At 44.2% G+C, this 24,229-nt stretch overlaps 1 protein-coding gene across 1 annotated transcript; it reads left to right on the forward strand.

The window, feature by feature from the left end:
- The first annotated feature begins 3,646 nt into the window (after window positions 1-3,646).
- On the forward strand, window positions 3,647-8,673 carry LOC149436393 (uncharacterized). Its single transcript, XM_089661661.1, has 4 exons — window positions 3,647-3,682; window positions 7,068-7,195; window positions 7,296-7,464; window positions 8,176-8,673. The coding sequence occupies exons 1-4, from the start codon at window positions 3,647-3,649 to the stop codon at window positions 8,596-8,598; spliced, it is 756 nt and encodes a 251-aa protein (XP_089517787.1). The 3' UTR covers window positions 8,599-8,673.
- Window positions 8,674-24,229: the final 15,556 nt, after the last annotated feature.

Raw genomic sequence — 24,229 nt, forward strand, 5'->3', positions numbered from 1 at the left:
TGACCCTGTGTCGTCACCCTGCCACCAGCACACATTGCTCAGGCATGGCCAACCATTGCCACTTTCAGGAACCTGGTCCACAGCAATGATGTGCAGCCAGCATTGAAGCAAATGCATTTACATGGGTTGTATTTGAGGAGTTCAGCAGGATTGAGATTAGAAAAAGATGAAAAAGGTTAAAATGGTCCAAATCTGGACTGGCTTAATGGTAGTAACAATAGTGGACAATCCATGTGCAATGTGTTGGTGAGAGAGTGACAACACAAGAGCACAGTTATGCTCAATCCGCAGATCGGATCCATCCTGCGGGGATCGTCGGCTTTCTTTACAACTTACCTTTTCTTGGAGCGGGTCCGGTGTCACCCCGTATAGGTTGCATCCTGACGATCCCCGCTCCAAGAAAAGGTAAGTTGTAAAGAAAGCCGACGATCCCCGCAGGATGGATCCGATCTGCGGATTGATCATAACTGTGCTCTTGCGTTGTCACTCTCTCACCAACACATTGCACATGGATTGTCCACTATTGTTACTACTGGGAAGCCAGTCCAGATTTGGACCATTTTAACTTTTTTCATCCTTTTTTTCTAATCTCAATCCTGCTGAGCTCCTCAAATACAACCCATGTAAATGAATTTGCTTCAATGCTGGCTGCACATCATTGCTGTGGACCAGGTTCCTGAAAGTGGCAATGGTTGGCCATGCCTGAGCAATGTGTGCTGGTGGCAGGGTGACAACACAAGATCAGTGGCATCCCTAGGCGGGGGCAGGGGGTGCGCACCGTACCGGGTGACACCTATCACACGGGGTGACACCGGACCCTCTCCATGAGATCCACGAAAAGGAAAGTTTTAAAGCAAACCGAGGATCCCCGCAAGATGGATGGGATCTGCAGATTGAGCATAATGGATCAGAGTCCAATCTATTGTGCTCCCCAATCCACAGATCCGATCCATCCCGCGGGGATCGTCGGCTTGCTTTACAACTTACCTTTTTGTGGAGCGGGTCTGGTGTCACCCTGTGCGGTCGGTGTCACCCGGTGCGGACCGCACCCCCGCACCTGCCTCGGGACACCACTGGGAAGGGTTAGAACCCCCTTCAGGTTTTATTACTGCTGTGCCTTCACTAAGAAGAATCCCCTTCTCGCTTTGTCTCTGGCAAACGCAAAATTTTACATCTGCCACCGGAGGCGAGGGGTAATCGCACTTTGGAGAGGTTGTATCTCACTTCCTGTTGTGTCCCCTGAACAGGAATTGAATGGGAATTTAGAACTCACTCTACCCCCCCAGCCGGACATACGCTATCCAAACTCTATTACAGAAAAGATCCACTAATTGTCTGTCCAAGCCAGCGCTGTAGGGGTTAACCCAGCAGCCTGCGCTCCGAGCCAGAACATTTGGAGAAATTACCGCCGCTGCGCAGTTTGTTTCTGTTGATCAAAGCCAGAGCCTTTGTCTGCTTCTTTCATAATTATATTCTCCAGCTAATTGTGGCTTTTGCTGAATGGCGAAAATGACGGCTTCGTCTTCTCGTTCTGTCTTTATAAACACGATTACTCGGCTTTCTCTGCCCACAAAGGGATGTTTCTGGTGACCTGCAAATATCCAATGGCTGCTTTTCCATTGATGCTATTGGCTTTGCTAAAGTTATGTAAAAAGAAAAAAAAAATCAGCATATAGGAGAGTGAAGGAAACAGGAGGTGTAGCTGACAGAGAAGAGTAAAAGAATAGACAAAAGGAGGCCAAACACATTATCAGCGCTGCCAGAGCACAGAAAGAGGAGGAAATTGCCAAATCTATTAAGAAAGGAAGTAAAACCTTTTTTAGGTACTGTCAGGGATCCGGGTATGACCAGAAATGTGTGGACTGACACAGGGAAGTAACAGGCTTCAGGAATGATATAATAATATAATTTATTATTAGCTACCCAAATATACAACGCACAGTATATTGTATACTGGGCTGGAGAGGTGGAAGGGTCAGGCCGGCCATATGGTTCTGTTAACGTCTGGTGATACCCCTAGCGGTCCTCAGGACAGGATTCACCAGGGCGCGGAGTCTAAGTCCCAGTCTGCTTATTCACCAGCGCCCCTGATGGTGGGGATGGATTTGGAGCAGACGGGAACCAGGTCGCGGCCCCTGAGTACACCTGCTCGTGGTAGAGGGATCCGCCAGAGGTATATGTAGGTAGGAAGCCTGATGTGAAGAGGCTGAAGGTGTGAGCAGGGATGCCTGGATCCGTGCAGGATGAATGGATCGTCTGGGTAGCATAAGGCGTAGTCAGGCAGGCCAGGTCAGCAACATGCGGGCAGCATGGTACCGATGGAGCAGGCAGACTATAATCAGGGTTACAAGCCGGGTTCAGGAACTCACGGGCAGTGTGGTACAGAGGATCAGGCAGAGAATGGTCAGGGTCACAAGCCGGGTTCAGTAACTCACGGGCAGCACGGTACAGAGGAACAGGCAGAAGGATGGTCAGGCAAGCCAGGGGCTAAACAGGAGATGGTCAGCAGGGTCAGGAACAATGCAAAGTCGGCAACAAATCAAATAGGCAGAGGAACAGGAACACAGGATACAAGGTACAGGGGCTCATGGGAAACATACACCAAGGCACTGATCACAGGCCTGGTCATTCCTTAAATACACCTCCTGCAATCAGCCCCAGGTGTTGGCTGACTGCAGGAGTGAGCTTCTGGCTGCTGAGAGCACCCGCTGGTCAGCCCTGGTACTGCAGCCCACACAGCCGGTGAGTCCCAGCACCAGTGCGGAGTCCATTCCTGACAGGTACATTAGTGATGGAAAGAAAAAATACGATGGGATCACTAAAATGAAAACTGGGCACAACACTTATGTTGAGGGAGACCTGGAGGTAGCCAACCACTTCCACAATGACTTTTGTTCAAAAATAAAAAGATGTAAAAGTGATCTCTATCCAATCAGCAGCTAAGCACTCAAGGTAACCAATATAAACCTTACAAACAGAATAAGTAAAACAGTGCAGCGCTAAAATATGATAGACAGTATAAAATGATCAGAGTTCAATGTAAAAAACAGTCATTGTGACTATAAAGTGCCAGGTGACTGGTTGAAAATCAATGGTGGTGCTCCGTGAGAAATGGCAGAATTACGCACTCACCAGATGCGTAATAGTTATACGCATTAGGTATCACATCCAGGGGTTTCCTTATCAGATATAGGTCTGGTCAAGGTTAAGGTGATCCTCCCTCAGGGTAGTAGTCGGCAAATGCCCAGGAATCAAATTACTTGGATCCAGGCAACCAGAGGCCGCTTTAAGAGATGGGTAGAAGAGGCTGCCTGCTTACAGGATATCTTCCTTCTCTGGGTCAGGAAACTGGATCTCAATAATGGGCTCCTCCAGAGTCAAAAGATGGCCGCCGGGCCTCCACGTGGCTCCGGCGGCGTAGCGTCACGACGTCCTGGCTCCTCCTTACGCGTTACGTGCGCACGCACTTCATCAGAGGAAGAAACCAATGACTTTTGTTCAGTCTTCTCAGAAATAAATTATACTGACAATAATAAGTTGGGAAATCATATTGGTTCTAGTAATGTTGGATCATTTTTAGGATTTCCGGAGACAGAGGTAGCAGAGGAACTGGCTTGGTTAAAGATTAATAAAGCAATGGGCTCTGATGGTATTCATCCCAGAGTTCAAAGAGAACTTCAAGGTATAGTTGTTGGACCATTAACTGATCTTTTTAATCAATTACTTCCAACAGGAGGAGTCCCCCATGACTGGCGGACATCTAATATTGTACCTATCCACAAGAAGGGCAGCAAGGAAGAAGCCGGCAATTACAGGCCAGTGAGTTTAACATTAGTTGTAGTCAAGTTAATGGAATCACTCCTGAAAGGAAGGATCATTGATCGCTTAACCAGTTCCCAACCTGAAGGACTGCTACAGCGTGGTTGTGGGATCCTGGGACGTCATTCCAGAACCCCTTGCTCGCCCCCAGCAGCGTGCACCCGGCGCCGCCAGTGATCGCTGTGTCCTACAGACACAGCTAATCACGGGGTACGGTAAACGGCCAATTATGGCGGCCTTTTACCACGTCATCTGCTGTGTCTAATGACACAGCGATCACCAGGTAAATACAGTTGCCGGTTCTCGGCTGCACTTTCCTCACCTGTCACAGCGTGAGGAAAGTACTGCCGAGAATTGGCAGTTGTCAGCAAAGGGATCAGCACTGATCATCAGGGCCGGGAGGGTGGGGGGTCTGATTTTTGTGTTGCCTAGGGCAGCAAAAAACCTAAATACACCACTGCTTGGGGATACTTATTTCAGATGGTTGCAAAATGAGTGAACGGTGTGGCCAGGCAGTGGGGACAGCGAATAGAATTCTAGGATGCAACACTAGAGGGGTCACCGGCAGGAGGAAGGAGGTCCCGATTCCTCTATATAGATCCTATCACTAGAGGGGTCACCGGCAGGAGGAAGGAGGTCCCGATCCCTCTATATAGATCTTTATATCATTAGAGGGATCACCGGCAGGAGGAAGGAGGTCCTGATCCCTCTATATAGATCTTTATATCACTAGAGGGGTCACCGGCTGGAGGAAGGAGGTCCTGATTCCTCTCTATAGATCCTATCATTAGAGGGGTCACCATCAGGAGGAAGGAGGTCCCGATCCCTCTATATAGATCTTTATATCACTAGAGGGGTCACCGGCAGGAGGAAGGAGGTCCTGATTCCTCTATATAGATCTTTATATCACTAGAGGGGTCACCATCAGGAGGAAGGAGGTCCCGATCCCTCTATATAGATCTTTATATCACTAGAGGGGTCACCAGCAGGAGGAAGGAAATCCTGATTCCCCTATACAGATCTTTATATCACTAGAGGGGTCACCATCAGGAGGAAGGAGGTCCTGATCCCTCTATATAGATCTTCATATCACTAGAGAGGTCACCGGCTGGAGGAAGGAGGTCCTGATTCCTCTATATAGATCCTATCACTAGAGGGGTCACCGGCAGGAGGAAGGAGGTCCCGATTCCTCTATATAGATCTTTATATCACTAGAGGGGTCACCAGAGGGAGGAAGGAGGTCCCGATTCCTCTATATAGATCTTTATATCACTAGAGGGGTCATCGGCAGGAGGAAGGAGGTCCTGATTCCTCTATATAGATTTTATATCACTAGAGGGGTCACCGGCAGGAGGTCCTGATTCCCCTATATAGACCTTTATATCACTAGAGGGGTCACCGGCAGGAGGAAGGAGGTCCTGATTCCTCTATATAGATCTTTATATCACTAGAGGGGTCACCATCAGGAGGAAGGAGGTCCCGATCCCTCTATATAGATCTTTATATCACTAGAGGGGTCACCAGCAGGAGGAAGGAAATCCTGATTCCCCTATACAGATCTTTATATCACTAGAGGGGTCACCATCAGGAGGAAGGAGGTCCTGATCCCTCTATATAGATCTTCATATCACTAGAGAGGTCACCGGCTGGAGGAAGGAGGTCCTGATTCCTCTATATAGATCCTATCACTAGAGGGGTCACCGGCAGGAGGAAGGAGGTCCCGATTCCTCTACATAGATCTTTATATCACTAGAGGGGTCACCAGAGGGAGGAAGGAGGTCCCGATTCCTCTATATAGATCTTTATATCACTAGAGGGATCACCGGCAGGAGGAAGGAGGTCCTGATTCCTCTATATAGATTTTATATCACTAGAGGGGTCACCGGCAGGAGGAAGGAGGTCCCGATTCCTCTATATAGATCCTATCACTAGAGGGATCACCGGCAGGAGGAAGGAGGTCCTGATTCCTCTATATAGATCTTTATATCACTAGAGGGGTCACCGGCAGGAGGAAGGAGGTCCTGATTCCTCTATATAGATCCTTATATCACTAGAGGGGTCACCGGCAGGAGGAAGGAGGTCCTGATTCCTCTATATAGATCTATCACTAGAGGGGTCACCGGCAGGAGGAAGGAGGTCCCGATTCCTCTACATAGATCTTTATATCACTAGAGGGGTCACCATCAGGAGGAAGATATTGATAAGATAGAACTAATCCAGAGACGGGTAACTAAAATGGTGAAAGGTCTGGGGGGGATAAAACATATCAAGAGCGACTTCAGGAATTAACAATGTACAGTCTGGAGGACAGAAGGGAAAGGGGAGACATGATTGAAACCTTTAAATACATCAGGAAGGTGAATAAGGTTCAGGAGGGCAGGATTTTCAATGTGAAACCAAAACACAGGGACATGACCTTTAACTGGAGGAAAGTTCAAAACTAATCTCAGAAAGGACTATTTTACTGAAAGAGTAGTTGAGGCCAGGAATAAACTTCCATCAGAGGTAGTGAGCCAGTCAACAGTAAATAGCTTAAAACATGCGTGGGACCAGCATAGATCTATACAGAGACTGAATAGATAACAAAAATGTATTAAAAATTAAAAAAAAACACATAAAAAACAAAACTAACAAACAAAAAACAACCCACAAAAAAAACTGGCAGATTCAATGGACCACTCGGTCTTTTTTTGCCATCACTTTTCTATTTTTCTGTATTAAGAAAAGGACAATCAGAAAGAGAAAGGGAGAGGAGAAAAGCGGGAGGAGAGAAGAAAGGGAGAGGAGTGCGTAGATGGAGAGGAAAGGAGAGGAGAAAGGTAGCAGAGTGCAAAGAGTAAGGGAGAAGAGAATGAGAAGGGGAGCAGACGAGAAGGGCAGAGGAGAAAAGAAAAGAGAAGAAAAAGAAGAAAAATAGAGGATAAAAGAGTGAACACGAGAAAGGCAGATGAAAAGGCAAGAGAAGAGAAAAGGAGAGTGGAGAGAAGAAGAGCATAAAGGGAGAGGAAAGAAAGGAGGGAAGAAAGAAGGGAGAAGAAAAATGAAAAGAAAGGGAGGAGAAGGGAGAGAAATAGAGGAGAAGAGAAAAGGGAAGGGGAGAGGTGGGGAAAGGTAGCAACGGGCAGACAAGTAAGGAAGAGGAGAAGGAAAGAGAGAAACAAATGACAGAGTGAAGGAAAAAGGTAGAAGAGAGAAGAACAGAAGAGGAGAAAAAAGAGAAACAGGTGAAAATAAAAGAGGAAGGGTAGAGACAGGAGAGGAGAAAGGAAAGAGGTAGAGGAGAGGAAGGGGAGGAACAGCCAGGAGGAAGAAAGGACAAGGTTAGAGAAGAGGAGAAAATAAAGGAAGAGGGGAAGAAGAGAGAAAGGGAGAGGAGGTAGCAGAGGGAGGAAAAGAAGGGAGGAAAAAATGGAAGAGGGGAGGATGAAGGTAAAAGAGAGGAGAATGGAAGAGGGGAGGATGAAGGCAGAGCAGAGGAGAATGGAAGAGGGAAGGATAAAATTAGAGGAGAGGAGAATGGAAGAAAGCAGGATGGACATGGAGAAGATAAGAATGGAAGAGGGGAGGATGAAGGTAGAAGAGAAGAGAATGGAAGAGGGGGGGATGAAGGTAGAAGAGAAGAGAATGGAAGAGGAGAGAGTGAAGGTAGGTGAGAGGAGAATGGAAGAGGGGAGGTTGATAGTAGAGGAAAGAAGAATGGAAGAGGGGAGGATGAAAATAGAGGAAAGGAGAATGGAAGAGGGGAGGTTGAACGGAGAGGGGAGGAGAATGGAAGACGGAAGGATGAAGGTAGAGGAGAGGAGAATGGAAAAGAAGAGGATAAAAGTAGAGGAGAGAAGAATGGAAGAGGGGATGGTGAAGGAAGAGGAAAGAAGAATGGAAGAGGGGAGGATGAAGGTAGAGAAGAGAAGAATGGAAGAGGGGAGGGTGAAGGTAGAGGAGAGAAGAATGGAAGAGGGGAGGATGAAGGTTGAAGAAAGAAGAATGGAAGAGAGGAGGATGAAGGTATAGGAGAGAAGAATGGAAGAGGGAATGATTGAGGTGGAGGACAGGAGGATTAAGGTAGAGGAGAGGAGAATGGAAGAAAGGAGGATGGATGTGGAGAAGATAAGAATGGAAAAGGGGAGGATGATATTAGAGGAGAGAAGAATGGAAGAGGGGAGGATGAAGATAGAGGAAAGGAGAATGGAAGAGGGGAGGATGAAGGGAGAGGGGAGGAGAATGGAAGAGGGGAGGATGAAGTTAGAGGAGAGGAGAATTGAAAAGGAGAGGATAAAGGTAGAGGAGAGAAGAATGGAAGAGGGGAGGGTGAAGGCAGCGGAGAGAAGAATGGAAGAGGGGAGGATGAAGGTATAGGAGAGTATACTGGAAGAGGGGATGATTGAGGTGGAAGAGAGGAGGATGAAGGTAGAGGAGAGGAAAATGGAAGAAAGGAGGATGGATGTGGAGAAGATAAGAATGGAAGAGGGGAGGATGAAGGTAGAAGAGAAGAGAACAGAAAAGGAGAGAGTGAAGGTAGATGAGAGGAGAATGGAAGAGGGGAGGATGACAGTAGAAGAGAGAAGAATGGAAGAGGGGAAGATGAAGATAAAGGAAAGAAGAATGGAAGAGGGGAGGATGAAGGGAGAGGGGAGGAGAATGGAAGAGGGGAGGATGAAGGTAGAAGAGAGAAGAATGGAAGAGGGGATGATTGAGGTGGAGGAGAGGAGGATGAAGGTAGAGGAGAGGAGAATGGAAGAGGGGAGAATGGAGGTGGAGGAGAGGACAGGAGAGAGGTAGAGAAGGTCAGAAAAGAAAGAAACAGGAAGAGGAGAAGTGAGGGGAGGAGAAGAATACACATCTAGTAATATCAGAACAGGAAATTAGTGATATTGCTCGTAGGTGTTAGTTTCCTAACCTGAAGTAGAACAATTCCAGATTAATCTGATTTGTTGTCATGGCAACGTGGACTCCTCTCTGTCTTTTGTAAAATGAGTCCCATTAGAAAATTCTTCATGAGAACCACTAATGCCGGAATCATCATAGCTGTATTTCTATCTCACAGTCCTCCTAGGTTTTGTAGACTGATCAGCCATAACTTTATGACCACCCACCTAATATTGAGTAGGTCCCCCTTTTCCTGTCCATCCTGACCCATCAAGGCATGGACTCCACAAGACCCCTGGCGGTACGCTGTGGTATCTGATATCAAGCAGTCAGTAGCAGATCCTTTAAGTCCAGTAAGTTGAGAGATGGAGCCTCGCAACTTAGCACATTCCACAGATGCTCAAATGGAGGACTGGAGAATTTGGAGGACAAGTCAACACCTCAAACTCATTGTGTTCCTCAAACCATTCTTGAACCATTTTTGCAGTGTGGCAGGGCACATTATCCTGCTGAAAGAGGCCACTGCCATCAGGGAGTTTCCTTGAAGGGGTGGACTTGGTCACCAAGAATGTTTAGGTAGGGGGTAACATCCATACGAATGGCGGGAGCCAAGGTTTCCCAGCAGAACATTGCCCAAAGCATCACACGGCCTCCACCGGCTTGTTTTCTTCCCATACTCCATCCTGGTGACATCTCTTCCCCAGGTGATGCACACACACCCAGCCATCCACATGATGTAAAAGAAAACATGATTCATCAGTCCAGGCCACCCTCTTCCATGGACCTGTGGTCCCGTTCTGATGCTCACATGCCCATTGTAGGCACTTTTGGCTGTGGACACGGGTCAGCATGGACACCCTGACCGGTCTGTAGCTACACAGCCCCATACACACAACACTGCAATGAACATTTTTCTGCTTTCAACACATCAACTTCAGAGACAACATGCTCACTTGCTGCTCCCTGATATATCCCACCGACGTTCAGATGTCATTGTAACAAGATAATCAATGTCATCCACTTGACCAGTCAGTGGTCATAAAGTTATGGCTGATCGTTGTACTATTTTCAGGTGGAAACAAAGGAAAAAAGAGGTTTAAAGAAAAAAATATAAAAATGAAATATTTTGTATTTGGGTTCAGATAGGCTTTAAAACATAATAAACCCAAAACAAAAAAAAAATATATTGCAGCTTACCAATCATAAGGTGTGGCGGCTGCATTTGTTTTCTTTTTTTCAAGCTTTTTTCCCCTTCTGTTTTCACCTGGTGATCTGGCCAGTAACACACCTCCTGTATTAGAGCGCCCCCACTCTGGATGTAGGAGCACAGGGGGGGCACAGCAGACAGCAGCATTGTCAGTCTGGGGAGAGGGGAGTGTTAGATGTACTAGCAGATTTAGATACACTAACAAACTGAAGCCAAACTCCAGCTCACATTTTATAAGCAGTTACATCAGTTTTTTTTTTCTTTTGGGATCATACATAAATAAAACCTTATCATTGTAAGCACCCCTGTCAGGAGTGAATGGATTGTCTCATCTGGAAGTAAGCGTTCTTTTGAAAAACAACAGACTTAGGGTTCATGTACACTGCAGCTGATAAACTGACGTTCAGGAGCTGTTCAGTGTTTTTTTTTCAGCAGCCCCTGAACTCTCCCTAATGTTCTCCTCTGTGTCCGTGTACACATTCGTCATTTACAGGCATTTGAGTTTACAGTCATTTTTTAGAACGCAGAAAACGTGTGTTCAGCAGTCGATTTTATCAGCATTTCAAATGCAAAATGCTTGTAAACGCGGCTAAACGTGTTTATAAGCGTTTGCATTTGAAAAATGTTTTTAACTCTTCCAGCTCCCGATGCTGTCCAGAGCCTTTGTTCATCATGAAAAATGCAGGCAAAACATTTTCAAGGTACTCAAATGGACAAAACACTGAACACAGGATGTTCTTACCAAGCTCCTCACTCATTGTAATGACCAATTCACACCTCAGACCTCTCCCACCCTTGGAAACAAAAGATATGTTAATGATCATTCACACCTCAGACCTCTCCCACCCTTGGAAACAAAAGATATGTTAATGACCAATTCACACCTCAGACCTCCCCCACCCTTGGAAACAAAAGATATGTTAATGATCATTCACACCTCAGACCTCTCCCACCCTTGGAAACAAAAGATATGTTAATGACCAATTCACACCTCAGACCTCTCCCACCCTTGGAAACAAAAGATATGTTAATGACCATTCACACCTCAAATTCCTCATGATAACCCCCTGCCAGGTGGCCTTGATGACTCCCTCCACCAGACACCTTTCCCACCCTTGGAAACAAAAGAAATGTTAATGAGCAACTCACACCTAAACTAATCTCAACACCTACTGCTGTCTCTGCTTCTACTCTCTGTATTTCTCTGAAACAGTCTGAAATAGTTAATAATTTACCACTTTTCAGTGCATTCTGGGCATTTGGGCGGTTCTCCTGTGCTTATCTTTAAAAAAACGCTTCTAAGCGCAAACGCACATAAACGCGTTATGTAAATGGAGCTAAACAGACGTTTTTTAACCTACGTTTTCCAGCAGTCAGTTTCCATTGTTCGGAAGTGTCCTGTATACATGGGGCCTTACAGGCTGGATCAGCAAATGAAAATAAAGGAGAAAAAAAAATCCTAAAAAAGAAAACAAATGCAGCGATCACATCTAAGAATTGGCAAGCTGCAATATAATAAATGTTTGCATTTGGGTTTCATTCTGCTTCACTATGGTGTATTCTTGTCTTTTGTCATTGCGTGGAGCTTTCATTTGGCCGATCTAAGCATGCCCGTCGCCAGCAATGAAACTCCAGAGCGCTAATTGTATCAAGGCGTGACGGACTCCCTCTGCCATGCGATCTGTAATAATAATCAGATGCAAATTCCATGCAAATACATGCAAATCTGCGGTATTCACGCTCATTACCCCATGGACCATAGGAAGCATGCTGTGTGCGTGGTATGGATCGGCGTTCTGGGGGATTTCATGTCTGTTTTATCACATTTACGGCAAATTTAAAGAGGAATGATACACACAATGAGAAAAGGATGAGGCTAGAACCCCTGTCACATTTTTATCGCTGTGCCTGTGCCCCTCTTGCAGATTTTGCTTCTGGAGTTCCAATCCTTTCCAGCTCCATCCAAAATCAGTCGTCTTTGGCTTTACATACACTTTAAAGCGCAAGGTGTAATCATTTCACTGCCACAGATGTCTTTGTATTTAGAATTCATTTTGGACCTGAACATTAGGTAAACCCCCCTATACAGTTTATATTTTCTGAGACCCTGGAGAATAAAATTGCGGTAGTTCCATTTTTTTTTACATCACATTTTCAATAAAGAAATTAAATAAAAAATAAACTAACATTAATTTTAGGGCACTCAGATACAATGTAGACCTGAATATCAGATAAATCCCCTATATATTGTATATTTACTGAAAGGAAGAGACCCTGGAGAATAAAAAATCGGTAGTTCCATTTTTTTTACATCACATTTTCAATAAAAAATGAACTAAAAAATAAAATACTGTAGAAGTAGTTCCATTTTTTTACATCACATTTTCAATAAAGAAATTAACTAAAAAATAAACTAACAACAATTTTAGGGCACTCAGATACAATGTAGACCTGCAGGTTAGATAAATGCTCCCATACATTGTATATTTTCAGAAAGGAGAGACTCTGGAGAATAAAATAGCATTAGTTCTGTTTTTTTATGTTTTTAATGTCACATTTTAAATTATTATTATTATTATACAGTATTTATAAAGCGCCGATAGTTCGCTCAGCGCTGTACATTACAAAGGGGGACAGAACATGTGACAGAACAATACCAATACAATGTGATACACGAGGGGTTTGAGGGCCCTGCTCCTTGGAGCTTACAATCTAGGAGGGAGGGGCTAGTGGTACAGGAGGAGATAGCTGTGGGGGATGGAGTGGTAGGAAGAGTGGAGGAGGTCGGCAAGTTAGCAGGGGGTGGGGTAGGCTTCCCTGAAGAGATGGGTTTTCAGGGTGCGCATAAAGGAGAGGAGAGTAGGTGATAATCTGATGGGTTGGGGCAGGGAGTTCCAGAGGATGGGTGACACCCTGGAGAAGTCCTGGAGGAGGAGACCAGGGAACAAGAGAATGAACAAAAAAATAAACTAATGTTCATTTTAGGGCACTCAGATACAATGTAGACCTGAATATCAGATAAATCCCCTATATATTGTATATTTTCTGAATGGAAGAGACCCTGGAGAATAAAATAGCGGTAGCTCCATTTTTTTTACATCACATTTTCAATAAAGAAATTAAATTAAAAATAAACTAACATTAATTTTAGGACACTCAGATACAATGTAGACCTGCAGATTAGATAAACGCCCCCATACATTGTATGTTTACTGAAAGGAGAGACCCTAGAGAATAAAATAGCAGTAGTTCTGTTTTTTTCTGTTTTTTATGTCACATTTTAAATAAAGAAATGAACTAAAAAATAAATGAACATTAATTTTAGGAAACTCAGATACAATGTAGACCTGCAGATTAGATAAATCCCCTATATATTGTATATTTTCTGAAGGGAGGAGACCCTGGAGAATAAAATAGCAGTAGTTCCATTTTTTTTTACATCACATTTTCAATAAAGAAATTAACTAAAAAATAAACGAACAACAATTTTAGGGCACTCAGATACAATGTAGACCTGCAGGTTAGATAAATGCTCCCATACATTGTATATTTTCTGAAAGGAGAGACTCTGGAGAATAAAATAGCATTAGTTCTGTTTTTTTTATGTTTTTAATGTCACATTTTAAATTATTATTATTATACAGTATTTATAAAGCGCCGATAGTTGGCTCAGCGCTGTACATTACAAAGGGGGACAGAACATGTGACAGAACAATACCAATACAATGCAAAACACGAGGGGATCGAGGGCCCTGCTCCTTGGAGCTTACAATCTAGGAGGGAGGGGATGGTGGCACAGGAGGAGATAGCTGTGGGGGATGGGGTGGTAGGAAGAGTGGAGGAGGTCGGCAAGTTAGCAGGGGGTGGGGTAGGCTTCCCTGAAGAGATGGGTTTTCAGGGTGCGCCTAAAGGAGAGGAGAGTAGGTGATAATCTGATGGGTTGGGGCAGGGAGTTCCAGAGGATGGGTGACACCCTGGAGAAGTCCTGGAGGCGGGCATGGGAGGAGGAGGAGACCAGGGAACTAGAGAATGAACAAAAAAATAAACTAATGTTCATTTTAGGGCACTCAGATACAATGTAGACCTGAATATCAGATAAATCCCCTATATATTGTATATTTTCTGAATGGAAGAGACCCTGGAGAATAAAATAGCGGTAGCTCCATTTTTTTTACATCACATTTTCAATAAAGAAATTAAATTAAAAATAAACTAACATTAATTTTAGGTCACTCAGATACAATGTAGACCTGCAGATTAGATAAACGCCCCCATACATTGTATGTTTACTGAAAGGAGAGACCCTGGAGAATAAAATAGCAGTAGTTCTGTTTTTTTTCTATTTTTTATGTCACATTTTAAATAAAGAAATGAACTAAAAAATAAATGAACATTAATTTTAGGAAAACTCAGATACAATGTAGACCTGCAGATTAGATAAATTCCCTATATATTGTATATTTTCTGAAGGGAAGAGACCCTGGAGAATAAAATAGCAGTAGTTCCATTTTTTTTTACATCACATTTTCAATAAAGAAATGAACTAAAAAATAAATGAACATTAATTTTAGGTCACTCAGATACAATGTAGACCTACAAATTAGATAAATTCCCTATATATTGTATATTTTATGAAAGGAGGAGACCCTGGAGAATAAAAAATCGGTAGTTCAATTTTTTTACATCACATTTTCAATAAAGAAATTAACTAAAAAATAAACTAACAATTTTAGGGCACTCAGATACAATGTAGACCTGCAGGTTAGATAAACGCTCCCATACATTGTATATTTTCAGAAAGGAGAGACCCTAGAGAATAAAATAGCGGTAGTTCTGTTTTTTTATGTCACATTTTAAATAAAGAAATGAACTAAAAAATAAACTAACATTAATTTTAGGTCACTCAGATACAATACAGACCTGAAGATTAGATACATTTTTTCCCCTACTCATCTTTTCTGACTGTTTTTCACTAGTTTTACATTTGGCTGCCCGGCACCATAGAGCTGGATTGGCATTTGCCATTGAACCCCAGAATTGGCAGGTTCACCCTGAGCACATGTGACAGACATGAAAGGGTCTGGAGAAGCCGTGGAGAACGTTCTGCTGCCTGTAACATGGTTCAGCATGACCGTTTTGGTGGTGGGTCAGTGATGGTCTGGGGAGGCATATCCATGGAGGGACGCACAGACCTCTACAGGCTAGACCAGGGGTCTCCAAACTTTATTAAACAAGTTTGCTGGCTTTCAGACTTTAGGAGGGCCAGACTGTGGCCATTGGGAGTAGAAATTGTCCTGCTTCATTGGGAGTAAACAATGCATCTTTGACATTAGGGGAGGAATAGCGCACTATTCTTGGTGTAAGTTGGAGAAATAGTGCCCCATCGTTGGTGTCAGTGGGTAGAATAGTGCCCGCTGTTGGTGTCAGTGGGAGGACTGGTGCCCCATGGTTTGTTGGTGTGAATGGCAGGAACAGTGCCCCATCGTTGGTGTCAATGGGAGGAATAGTGACTGTTGTTGATGTAAATAGCAGGAACTATGCCCCATGGTTGGTGTCAGTGGGAGGAATAGTGTCTTGTATAAGTGGTTCAAAAAAGTGCCCAAAGGGCCATATAAGGGCAATCAAGGGGCCACATCTGGCCCCCAGGCTGTAGTTTAAAGATCACTGGGCTAGACAATGGCACCCTGACTGCCGATAGGTATGGGGATGAAATCCTTGGACCCATTGTCAGACCCTATGCTGGTGCAGTGGGTCCTGGGTTCCTCCTGGTGCAGGACAATGCTCGGCCTCATGTGGCGAGACTATGCCGGCAGTTCCTGGAGGATTTGATACCATTGAATGGCCCCCATGCTCGCCTGACCTAAATCCAATAGAACCCCTCTGGGATATCATGTTTCGGTCCATCCGACGCCGCCAGGTTGCACCTCAGACTGTCGAGGAGCTCAGTGATGCCCTGGTCCAGATCTGGGAGGAAATCCCCCAGGACACCATCCGTGGTCTCATTAGGAGCATGCCCCGACGTTGTCAGGCATGCATACAAGCACGTGGGGGCCACACAGACTACTGAGGACCATTCTGAGTTGCTGTAATGACATTTCTGCAAAATGGACTCGCCTGCTGCATTATTTTTTCACTTCTTCCTCTGTAGGTCGATCATTTTCATTTCCATCCAATGATGGGGTGTCCTTACGTTCCTAACACATCACCCCGTCCATATCAGTATAGAGATCCAGCAGGAGATTCCTCCCCATTGAGATCTGATGTGTTTTCAAAGTCTTCCTTTAATTTTTTTGAGCCGTGTACAACTATAAAGATCAGATCAAAATGAAGGACAAATGAGGAGGAAAGAGGGACTTTGTTCCAAATCAGGGACAGTTCCTCGAAATCAGGGACAGTTGTGAGGTATATATAACATAGGTAAGTGGTGGTGAAAGAGTTAATCTGCTTATATTTTGCTTGCCTGGCCCCCCCTTCCCCTAACTTCAATTTTTGAATAAAACATTTCTGGTTTCATTTCATACCTCTCATAGCTTCTCTATGCAATGCAAGCGGATTATGGCTGGTGGGAGGGGCCAGCAGGGTGCTTGTACATAGCTTCTTGAAAATATCCCAGCCCCCCTGCCTCAGTGCTCCTCTCAAGAGCCCTCAGTCCTAATGCAAGCTGTGGGCTGTCTCTTGGGAGGAGTTATGCAGATATCAAAATGCCTTGTTAGGTGGACTTCAGTCTGGAGGAGTGGTTGTTCTTAGGCAGGCGGCATTTGCATGGGTAACACCCACATGTGATGCTGATCCAATGAATGGAAGGGGCGGACCAGAAACATTCAGGTTGGGGAGGAAAAGGCTAAATGATGCTGGGCGTGCTCTAGCCAGGAAATGAGGCGGAGCTCTATCTGACTTCTTGTAGATTCCAATGCACATTGTGAGAAGCTCACAGTGTGCGGTAAAATCAGAGGAAGACATTTCAGTCCAGGGGAGGAGCCGGTACAACTGTGCAAGACTGAAGGGGAGGACGGAGTTTATGATGCACAATATGTACTGTATATGTGAGAAGCCTCAGATGCAGGGGCGGACTGACCATTTGGAAACTTGGGCACTGCCTGAGGGCCCGGGGTCAGTAGGGGGCCCTATGAGAATCCCCTGGTACCTTTTACATAGGCTTTTTTGAGTTTGGGCAAGGACACAGGGGCCCCATGATCCCCTATTGCCCGGGGGCCCCATGAGTTGTCAGATGGCAGCTGACCTGCATGCCAGTTCCACTGAATAGGCTGGTAACTCTGCCCTGGAATTAGTGGCCTGGTAGACAGTTGAGGTTCTTGCTGAGTCTCCTCACGCAGGTATTTTACCTGATGAAAGGTCCCCTTTAAACTGTGCCTTGTTGCTGGCAGGACATGCAGGGATTTGCAGTGTCTCGGAGGCTCGCTGTGTTATCATCCATCTCTGCACCATTAGCTTAGCACGTTTCCAGGGTCATTTATAAATTGCTGCCTTGGCTCGCTCTGTCTCCCGCTCTCCGTCTCCTCCAATACAAACTGCAAATTGCCTTTTTTTTCTTGAGAGAGAACCTAATTAGAGCTTCCCTGGGAGGCTGGAGGACTCTCGTCTAGTCCTGGCCTAGCGCACTTTCGACTTAACGACCGTGTTTGAAGCAGGAATGATTTCACAGAGGGATCTGGCTGCAGCCGAAATGACAGAAACAGAAAATGTGGCCCTATCTGATTTGATGCAAATATGCTTTACCGCCTGTCTGCGGTGACACCCCGTTCCTCAGCCCCCTGAGTGATCGTCATCCTTCTAGGTGTGACTAAATGAGCCTCCCGCACCAGGCATCGGATATTAGCAATGAGCGCCATTGATTGACCTTCTTTTTTCTCTAAACATTTATTTTCAGACAAGATTTAATCTTGCAGATTGCATCAGAAAATGTGCGTCAGACTTGTAGTGACTCAGACTGGAGGTCGGTAGCTGCTGGTTCAGGGAGGTTTCATAATCGTCTTAACCCAGATGAACGATGCAGGTCAGTAGAACCGTATGTCATGTTGTTTACTATATGGCCAAAAGTTGGGGACACCTGTCCATCGCACCCATAGGAGCTTGTTGGAGTTAAGTATGGAGTTGCCTCCCCTCCCCTCATAGCCATTAATATGGAGTTGCTGCCCATGGCCATTAGTATATAGTTGCCCCCATGGCCATTAATATGAGTTGGTCTCCATCTCCCCACTGCTCATAATATGGACTTGTTTCCCACCTCCCCATGACCGTTAATATGAAATTGATTTCCATCCCCCCATGACCAATATTATGGAGTTGGTCTCCATCCCCCCATTACCATTACTATGGAATTGGCCTTGAACCCCCCATGACCATTAATATGGAATTGGCCTTGATCCTCCATGACCAATAATATGGAGTTGGTCTTCTTCCCCCCATGACCATTAATATGGAGATGGTCTCTCTCTCCCCATAGCTAGAGATGAGCGAATCGAACCAGGCGAACCGGAATTCGATACGAATTTCAGGAAAAATTCGATTCGCGTCGAATCCGAATATTTGCCTACTTCGGGTGCGCGAATCGGATTTTTCCCGATCAGCCGGCAAAAGTGTCCCTGCAGAGAGCTCCGCTATTTCTGACATTTCTCTGACAGTTCCTTCACATGTACAGCGGTTGAAACATTGTATCTATTAGTTTCCATTTAGGATACAGATGTTTCAACCGCTGTACATGTGAAGAAGCTGTCAGAGAACTGTCAGAAATAGAGGAACTCTGCACATACACTTTTTGCCGGTTTGGAATTCTTATTTTCATCCTACTTCTTCTTCTTCTTCTTCTTCTTCTTCTTCTTCATCCTCATCCTCATCCTCAGAAGAAGAAGAGGATGAGGATGAGGATGAAGAAGAAGAAGAAGAAGAAGTAGGATGAAAATAAGAATAATTCCAAGCCGGCAAAAAGTGTATCTGCAGAGCTCCGCTATTTCTGACAGTTCTGTGACATTCACTCCATACAGCGGTTGAAACATTGTATCTATTTGTTTCCATAAATGGATCCATTTATGGAAACAAATAGATACAATGTTTCAACCGCTGTATGGAGTGAGTGTCCCAGAACTGTCAGAAATAGCCTATTTATAAATGGATCCATTTATGGAAACAAATAGATACAATGTTTCAACCGCTGTATGGAGTGAATGTCACAGAACTGTCAGAAATAGACAGAAACTGTCACAGAACTGTCCTTCTTCTCATCCTTCTCCTTCTTCTCATCCTTCTTCTCATCCTTCTCCTTCTTCTCATCCTTCTCCTTCTTCTCAGCCTTCTCCTTCTCCTTCTTCTCATCCTTCTCCTTCTTCTCATCCTTCTTCTTCTCATCCTTCTTCTCATCCTTCTCCTTCTCCTTCTTCTCATCCTTCCCCTTCTTCTCATCCTTCTCCTTCTCCTTCCTCATCTCCAAGGGCATTTAAATTAAAGGTACAGTGTTCTGCACTAATTTAAAGGCTCTCTGAAGCCTAGAAACTCTTTTTATAAGTTAACTTCGTAGCGAATTAATTCGCATCGAATCAAATTTCTTCCTGAAATTCAGCGAATCAGCCGAATCGAATTTTTGAATAATTCGCTCATCTCTACCCATAGCCATTAATATTCAGTTACTCTCCATACCTCCATATCCATTACTATGGAGTTGATTTCCACAATGACCATTAATATAGAATTGGTCTATACCCTCCATAGTTAGTATGCAAAGTCTACTTGCGCTCTTATGTTTAAATGATCAATAAATAAACATGTAAAGCTGCTAACATCTGATCCTATACCTATAGATCTGATAAAGAGTAAAACAAAGAATGATGTAGCGCTAAAACAAAAAAAATATAGATATACTCTGTTAGTAAGTCATATTAAGCATATAGTCAATATAACATAGTGACAACGCTCATTAACATATAAAAGGAAGAATAGTGCGTGATGGAACTAGATAAATGGAGATTAGACACATGTGAGACCCCTGCACACAGTGCACATATCAAAAAAGTCCAGTGATCCGTATCACATTCCTTCCACTCATGCAGAATCAATGGACTGTGTGTGGACCCGCACACCCCGAAGTGCAATCCAAAAAACGGCTGAAATGGCCTCTCACCTCCTATCTGCGACCCTGCAGGGCCACAGAGCATGTAAAATCACCACTGGATCAAGATAACCTTCCTCTTGGGTAAAAGGCTTCAAGATATACAGTCATGGCCGAAATTGTTGGCACCCTTGATATTTCTCCAGGAAATCATGTATTTCTCACGAAACGTATTGCATTAACACATGTTTTGCTATACACATGTTTATTCCCTTTGTGTGTATTGGGACAAAACAAAAAAAGGGAGGAAAGAAAGCAAATTCGACATAATGTCACACAAACCTCCAAAAATGGGCTGGACAAAAGTATTGGCACCCTTTCACAACTGCGGATAAATAAGAATGTTACAAGCATGTGATGCTCCTGTAAACTCACCTGGGGCAAGTAACAGGTGTGGGCAATATAGAAATCACACCTGAAAGCAGATAAAAAGGAGAGACGTTCACTTAACCTTTGCATTGTGTGTCTGTCTGTGCCACACTAAGCATGGACAACAGAAAGAGGAGACGAGAACTGTCTGAGGACCTGAGAACCAAAATTGTGGCAAAATATCAACAATCTCAAGGTTACAAGTCCATCTCCAGAGAACTAGATTTGCCTTTGTCCACAGTGCGCAACATTATCAAGAAGTTTGCAACCCATGGCACTGTAGCTAATCTCCCTGGTCGTGGACGGATGAGGAAAATTGATGAAAGATTGCAACGCAGAATAGTCCGGATGGTGGATAAGCAGCCCCAAACATGTTCCAAAGACATTCAAGCTGTCCTGCAGGCTCAGGGAGCATCAGTGTCAGCGCGAACTATCCGTCGACATTTAAATGAAATGAAACGCTATGGCAGGAGACCCAGGAGGACCCCACTGCTGACACAGAGACATAAAAAAGCAAGACTACAGTTTGCCAAAATGTACTTGAGTAAGCCAAAAGCCTTCTGGGAAAACGTCTTGTGGACAGATGAGACCAAGATAGAGCTTTTCGGTAAAGCACATCATTCTACTGTTTACCGAAAACGGAATGAGGCCTACAAAGAACAAAACACAGTACCTACGGTAAAATATGGTGGAGGTTCAATGATGTTTTGGGGTTGTTTTGCTGCCTCTGGCACTGGGTGCCTTGACTGTGTGCAAGGCATCATGAAATCTGAGGATTACCAAAGGATTTTGGGTCGCACTGTAGGGCCCAGTGTCAGAAAGCTGGGTTTGCGTCCAAGATCCTGGGTCTTCCAGCAGGACAATGACCCCAAACATACGTCAAAAAGCACTCAGAAATGGATGGCAAAGAAGCGCTGGAGAGTTCTGAAGTGGCCAGCAATGAGCCCAGATCTAAATCCCATTGAACACCTGTGGAGAGATCTTAAAATTGCTGTTGGGAAAAGGTGTCCTTCCAATAAGAGAGACCTGGAGCTGTTTGCAAAGGAAGAGTGGTCCAAAATTCCGGGTGAGAGGTGTCAGAAGCTTATTGATGGTTATAGGAAGCGACTGATTTCAGTTATGTTTTCCAAAGGGTGTGCAACCAAATATTAAGTTAAGGGTGCCAATACTTTTGTCCAGCCCATTTTTGGGGTTTTGTGTGACATTATGTCATATTTGCTTTTCTGCCTCTGTTTTATATTTGTTCCAATACATACAAAGGGAATAAACATGTGTATAGCAAAACATGTGTTAATGCAATACCTTTTTTGTGTGAAATACTTGATTTTCAGGAAAAATATCAAGGGTGCCAACAATTTCGGCCATGACTGTATCCCCAGTACACTGGTTCCACCTCTCCTGTGATATCCTCAAAGGTCAAATGAGCAGGGTGGATCCCAACTCAAATCCTTCCTCACCAATAGATACAGAGGAACTTCCTGTAGCTTATTCTGCAATCTCCCGATCAGGAAACGAGTCGCGCTAGGTAGTCTGTTTGATGGTTACCTTTTGTTGTTCTCTTGCTATGGAGCTAATGCAAGTATTGCAGACTTTAATTCCTCTTAAAAAATAAAACTAATGCAGCCACCACATCTAAAGACTGATAAGCTGCAATATATTACATTGTCGTTATGGGTTTATATACGCTTTAAAAGTGACCAGTAATTCTTCATGAAAAAGTGTATTAGCTGTACACACTGAGACATAAAAAATGTCTGAACATTGTTGAGCAAAAGTTCATCTGTGTGTTTGTGATCAACCAGCTTATCGGTCTTTAGATGTGGTGGCTGCATTAGTTTTATTTTTTAAGAGGAATTAAAGTCTGCAATACTTGCATTAGCTCCATAGCAAGAGAACAACAAAAGGTAACCATCAAACAGACTACCTAGCGCGACTCGTTTCCTGATCGGGAGATTGCAGAATAAGCTACAGGAAGTTCCTCTGTATCTATTGGTGAGGAAGGATTTGAGTTGGGATCCACCCTGCTCATTTGACCTTTGAGGATATCACAGGAGAGGTGGAACCAGTGTACTGGGGATATATCTTGAAGCCTTTTACCCAAGAGGAAGGTTATCTTGATCCAGTGGTGATTTTACATGCTCTGTGGCCCTGCAGGGTCGCAGATAGGAGGTGAGAGGCCATTTCAGCCGTTTTTTGGATTGCACTTCGGGGTGTGCGGGTCCACACACAGTCCATTGATTCCGCATGAGTGGAAGGAATGTGATACGGATCACTGGACTTTTTTGATATGTGCACTGTGTGCAGGGGTCTCACATGTGTCTAATCTCCATTTATCTAGTTCCATCACGCACTATTCTTCCTTTTATATGTTAATGAGCGTTGTCACTATGTTATATTGACTATATGCTTAATATGACTTACTAACAGAGTATATCTATATTTTATTTTGTTTTAGCGCTACATCATTCTTTGTTATACCCTCCATAGCCATTAATATGGAGTTAGTCTCCATCCTCCCATGGCTATTAATATAGAGTTGGTCTCCATCTCCCCACTGCTCATAATATGGACTTGTTTCCCACCTCCCCATGACCATTAATATGGAATTGGTCTCCATCCCCCCAAAGCCATTAATATGGAGCTGGTCTCCATCCCCCCATAGCCATTATTATGGAGTTGGTCTCCATCCCCCCATTACAATTAATATGGAGTTGGTCTCCATCCCCCCATTGCAATTACTATGGCATTGGTCTCCATCCCCCCATAGCTATTAATATGGAGTTGGTCTCCATTCCCCCATAGCCATTAATATTCAGTTGCTCTCCATCTCTCCATGTCCATTAATATGGAGATGATTTCCACCGCATCCCCCCATGACCATTAATATAGAAGTGGTCTATACCCTCCATAGCCATTAATATGTAGTTGGTCTCCATCCCCCCATAGCCATTAATATGGAGTTGCTCTCCTTCTCTCCATGTCTCATAATATGGAATTGGTCCTTCTTTGTGGCTATAACATCTTCCATACTTATGGGAAGGCTGTCCACAAGATTATGGGGGGTGTCTGAGCAAATTTGACCCACTGGTGAGGTTAGGTACTGATTTGAATGAGATGACTTGGCTAACCTTTAGCTTTCCAATTCATCCCAAAGGTATTCCATAGGGTTGAGGTCAGGGCTCTGTGTAGGGGCACAGCCATGCTGGAGCACAAAAAGTTCTTCAACAGGGCAAACGATCCTCAATAGAAATTCTCTGATGACGTCTTTCTGATGACAAAACGCATTGGGTGGAGCTCTGCGTGTGACGTCATCATGCTCTGGAGGGATGGTGGCCATCTTGTTAGTTTGAAACTTTTCGAATATTTTTCTGTTTTCAGTGCTGGTTATCTTACACTTTGATGTACGTAGATCCTTCATAAATTTGCCAAAGTTGAATTTAACTACTGCACTATGAATTGCCTTTTCTTTTGTACTTATTTCCTGACTGTCGGATGGGAGTTTATTCAATTTTGAAGATCTTTAAGAGTGGAGAAGTTATCTTTCATTTGGGAGAGGATTTCTACTGGGGATCGTTTGCTGTATTGATGTTATATCACACTGCGCTTGCTGACCGGCTTTGTACGGTCAAATTGTCCAGTAAGAGGCCAATTTGTTTCGGATGTATGGTGACGGTTTTTGGATCGAAATCTTTTTATGCACCTGGTTCCATTCATTTGGAGACGTATATGGACTTTATTTTGACTTTTATATGATTTCATAATTAGCGCTGCATAGGTCAATGGTTTTACTGGCATCCCCAATCCGTGGGTCGCCCAGTCTTCTGCTTTGCAAGTGAGAGCTAAACAGT

This window comes from Staurois parvus, unplaced genomic scaffold, assembly GCF_062004578.1.
Source record: "Staurois parvus isolate SC_StPar_1 unplaced genomic scaffold, SC_StPar_1.0 ptg001362l, whole genome shotgun sequence".
Taxonomy (NCBI): Eukaryota; Metazoa; Chordata; class Amphibia; order Anura; family Ranidae; genus Staurois; species Staurois parvus.

Excerpts from the sequence above, each read along its gene's own strand:
- LOC149436393 (XM_089661661.1), top strand. The coding sequence starts at position 3,647 with ATGGTATTCATCCCAGAGTTCAAAGAGAACTTCAAG. Across the intron at positions 3,683-7,067 it reads AGTTCAAAGAGAACTTCAAG|AGACAGGAGAGGAGAAAGGA; the intron begins GTATAGTTGTTG and ends GAGGAAGGGTAG. Across the intron at positions 7,465-8,175 it reads TGGAAGAGGAGAGAGTGAAG|GAGAGTATACTGGAAGAGGG; the intron begins GTAGGTGAGAGG and ends ATGAAGGTATAG.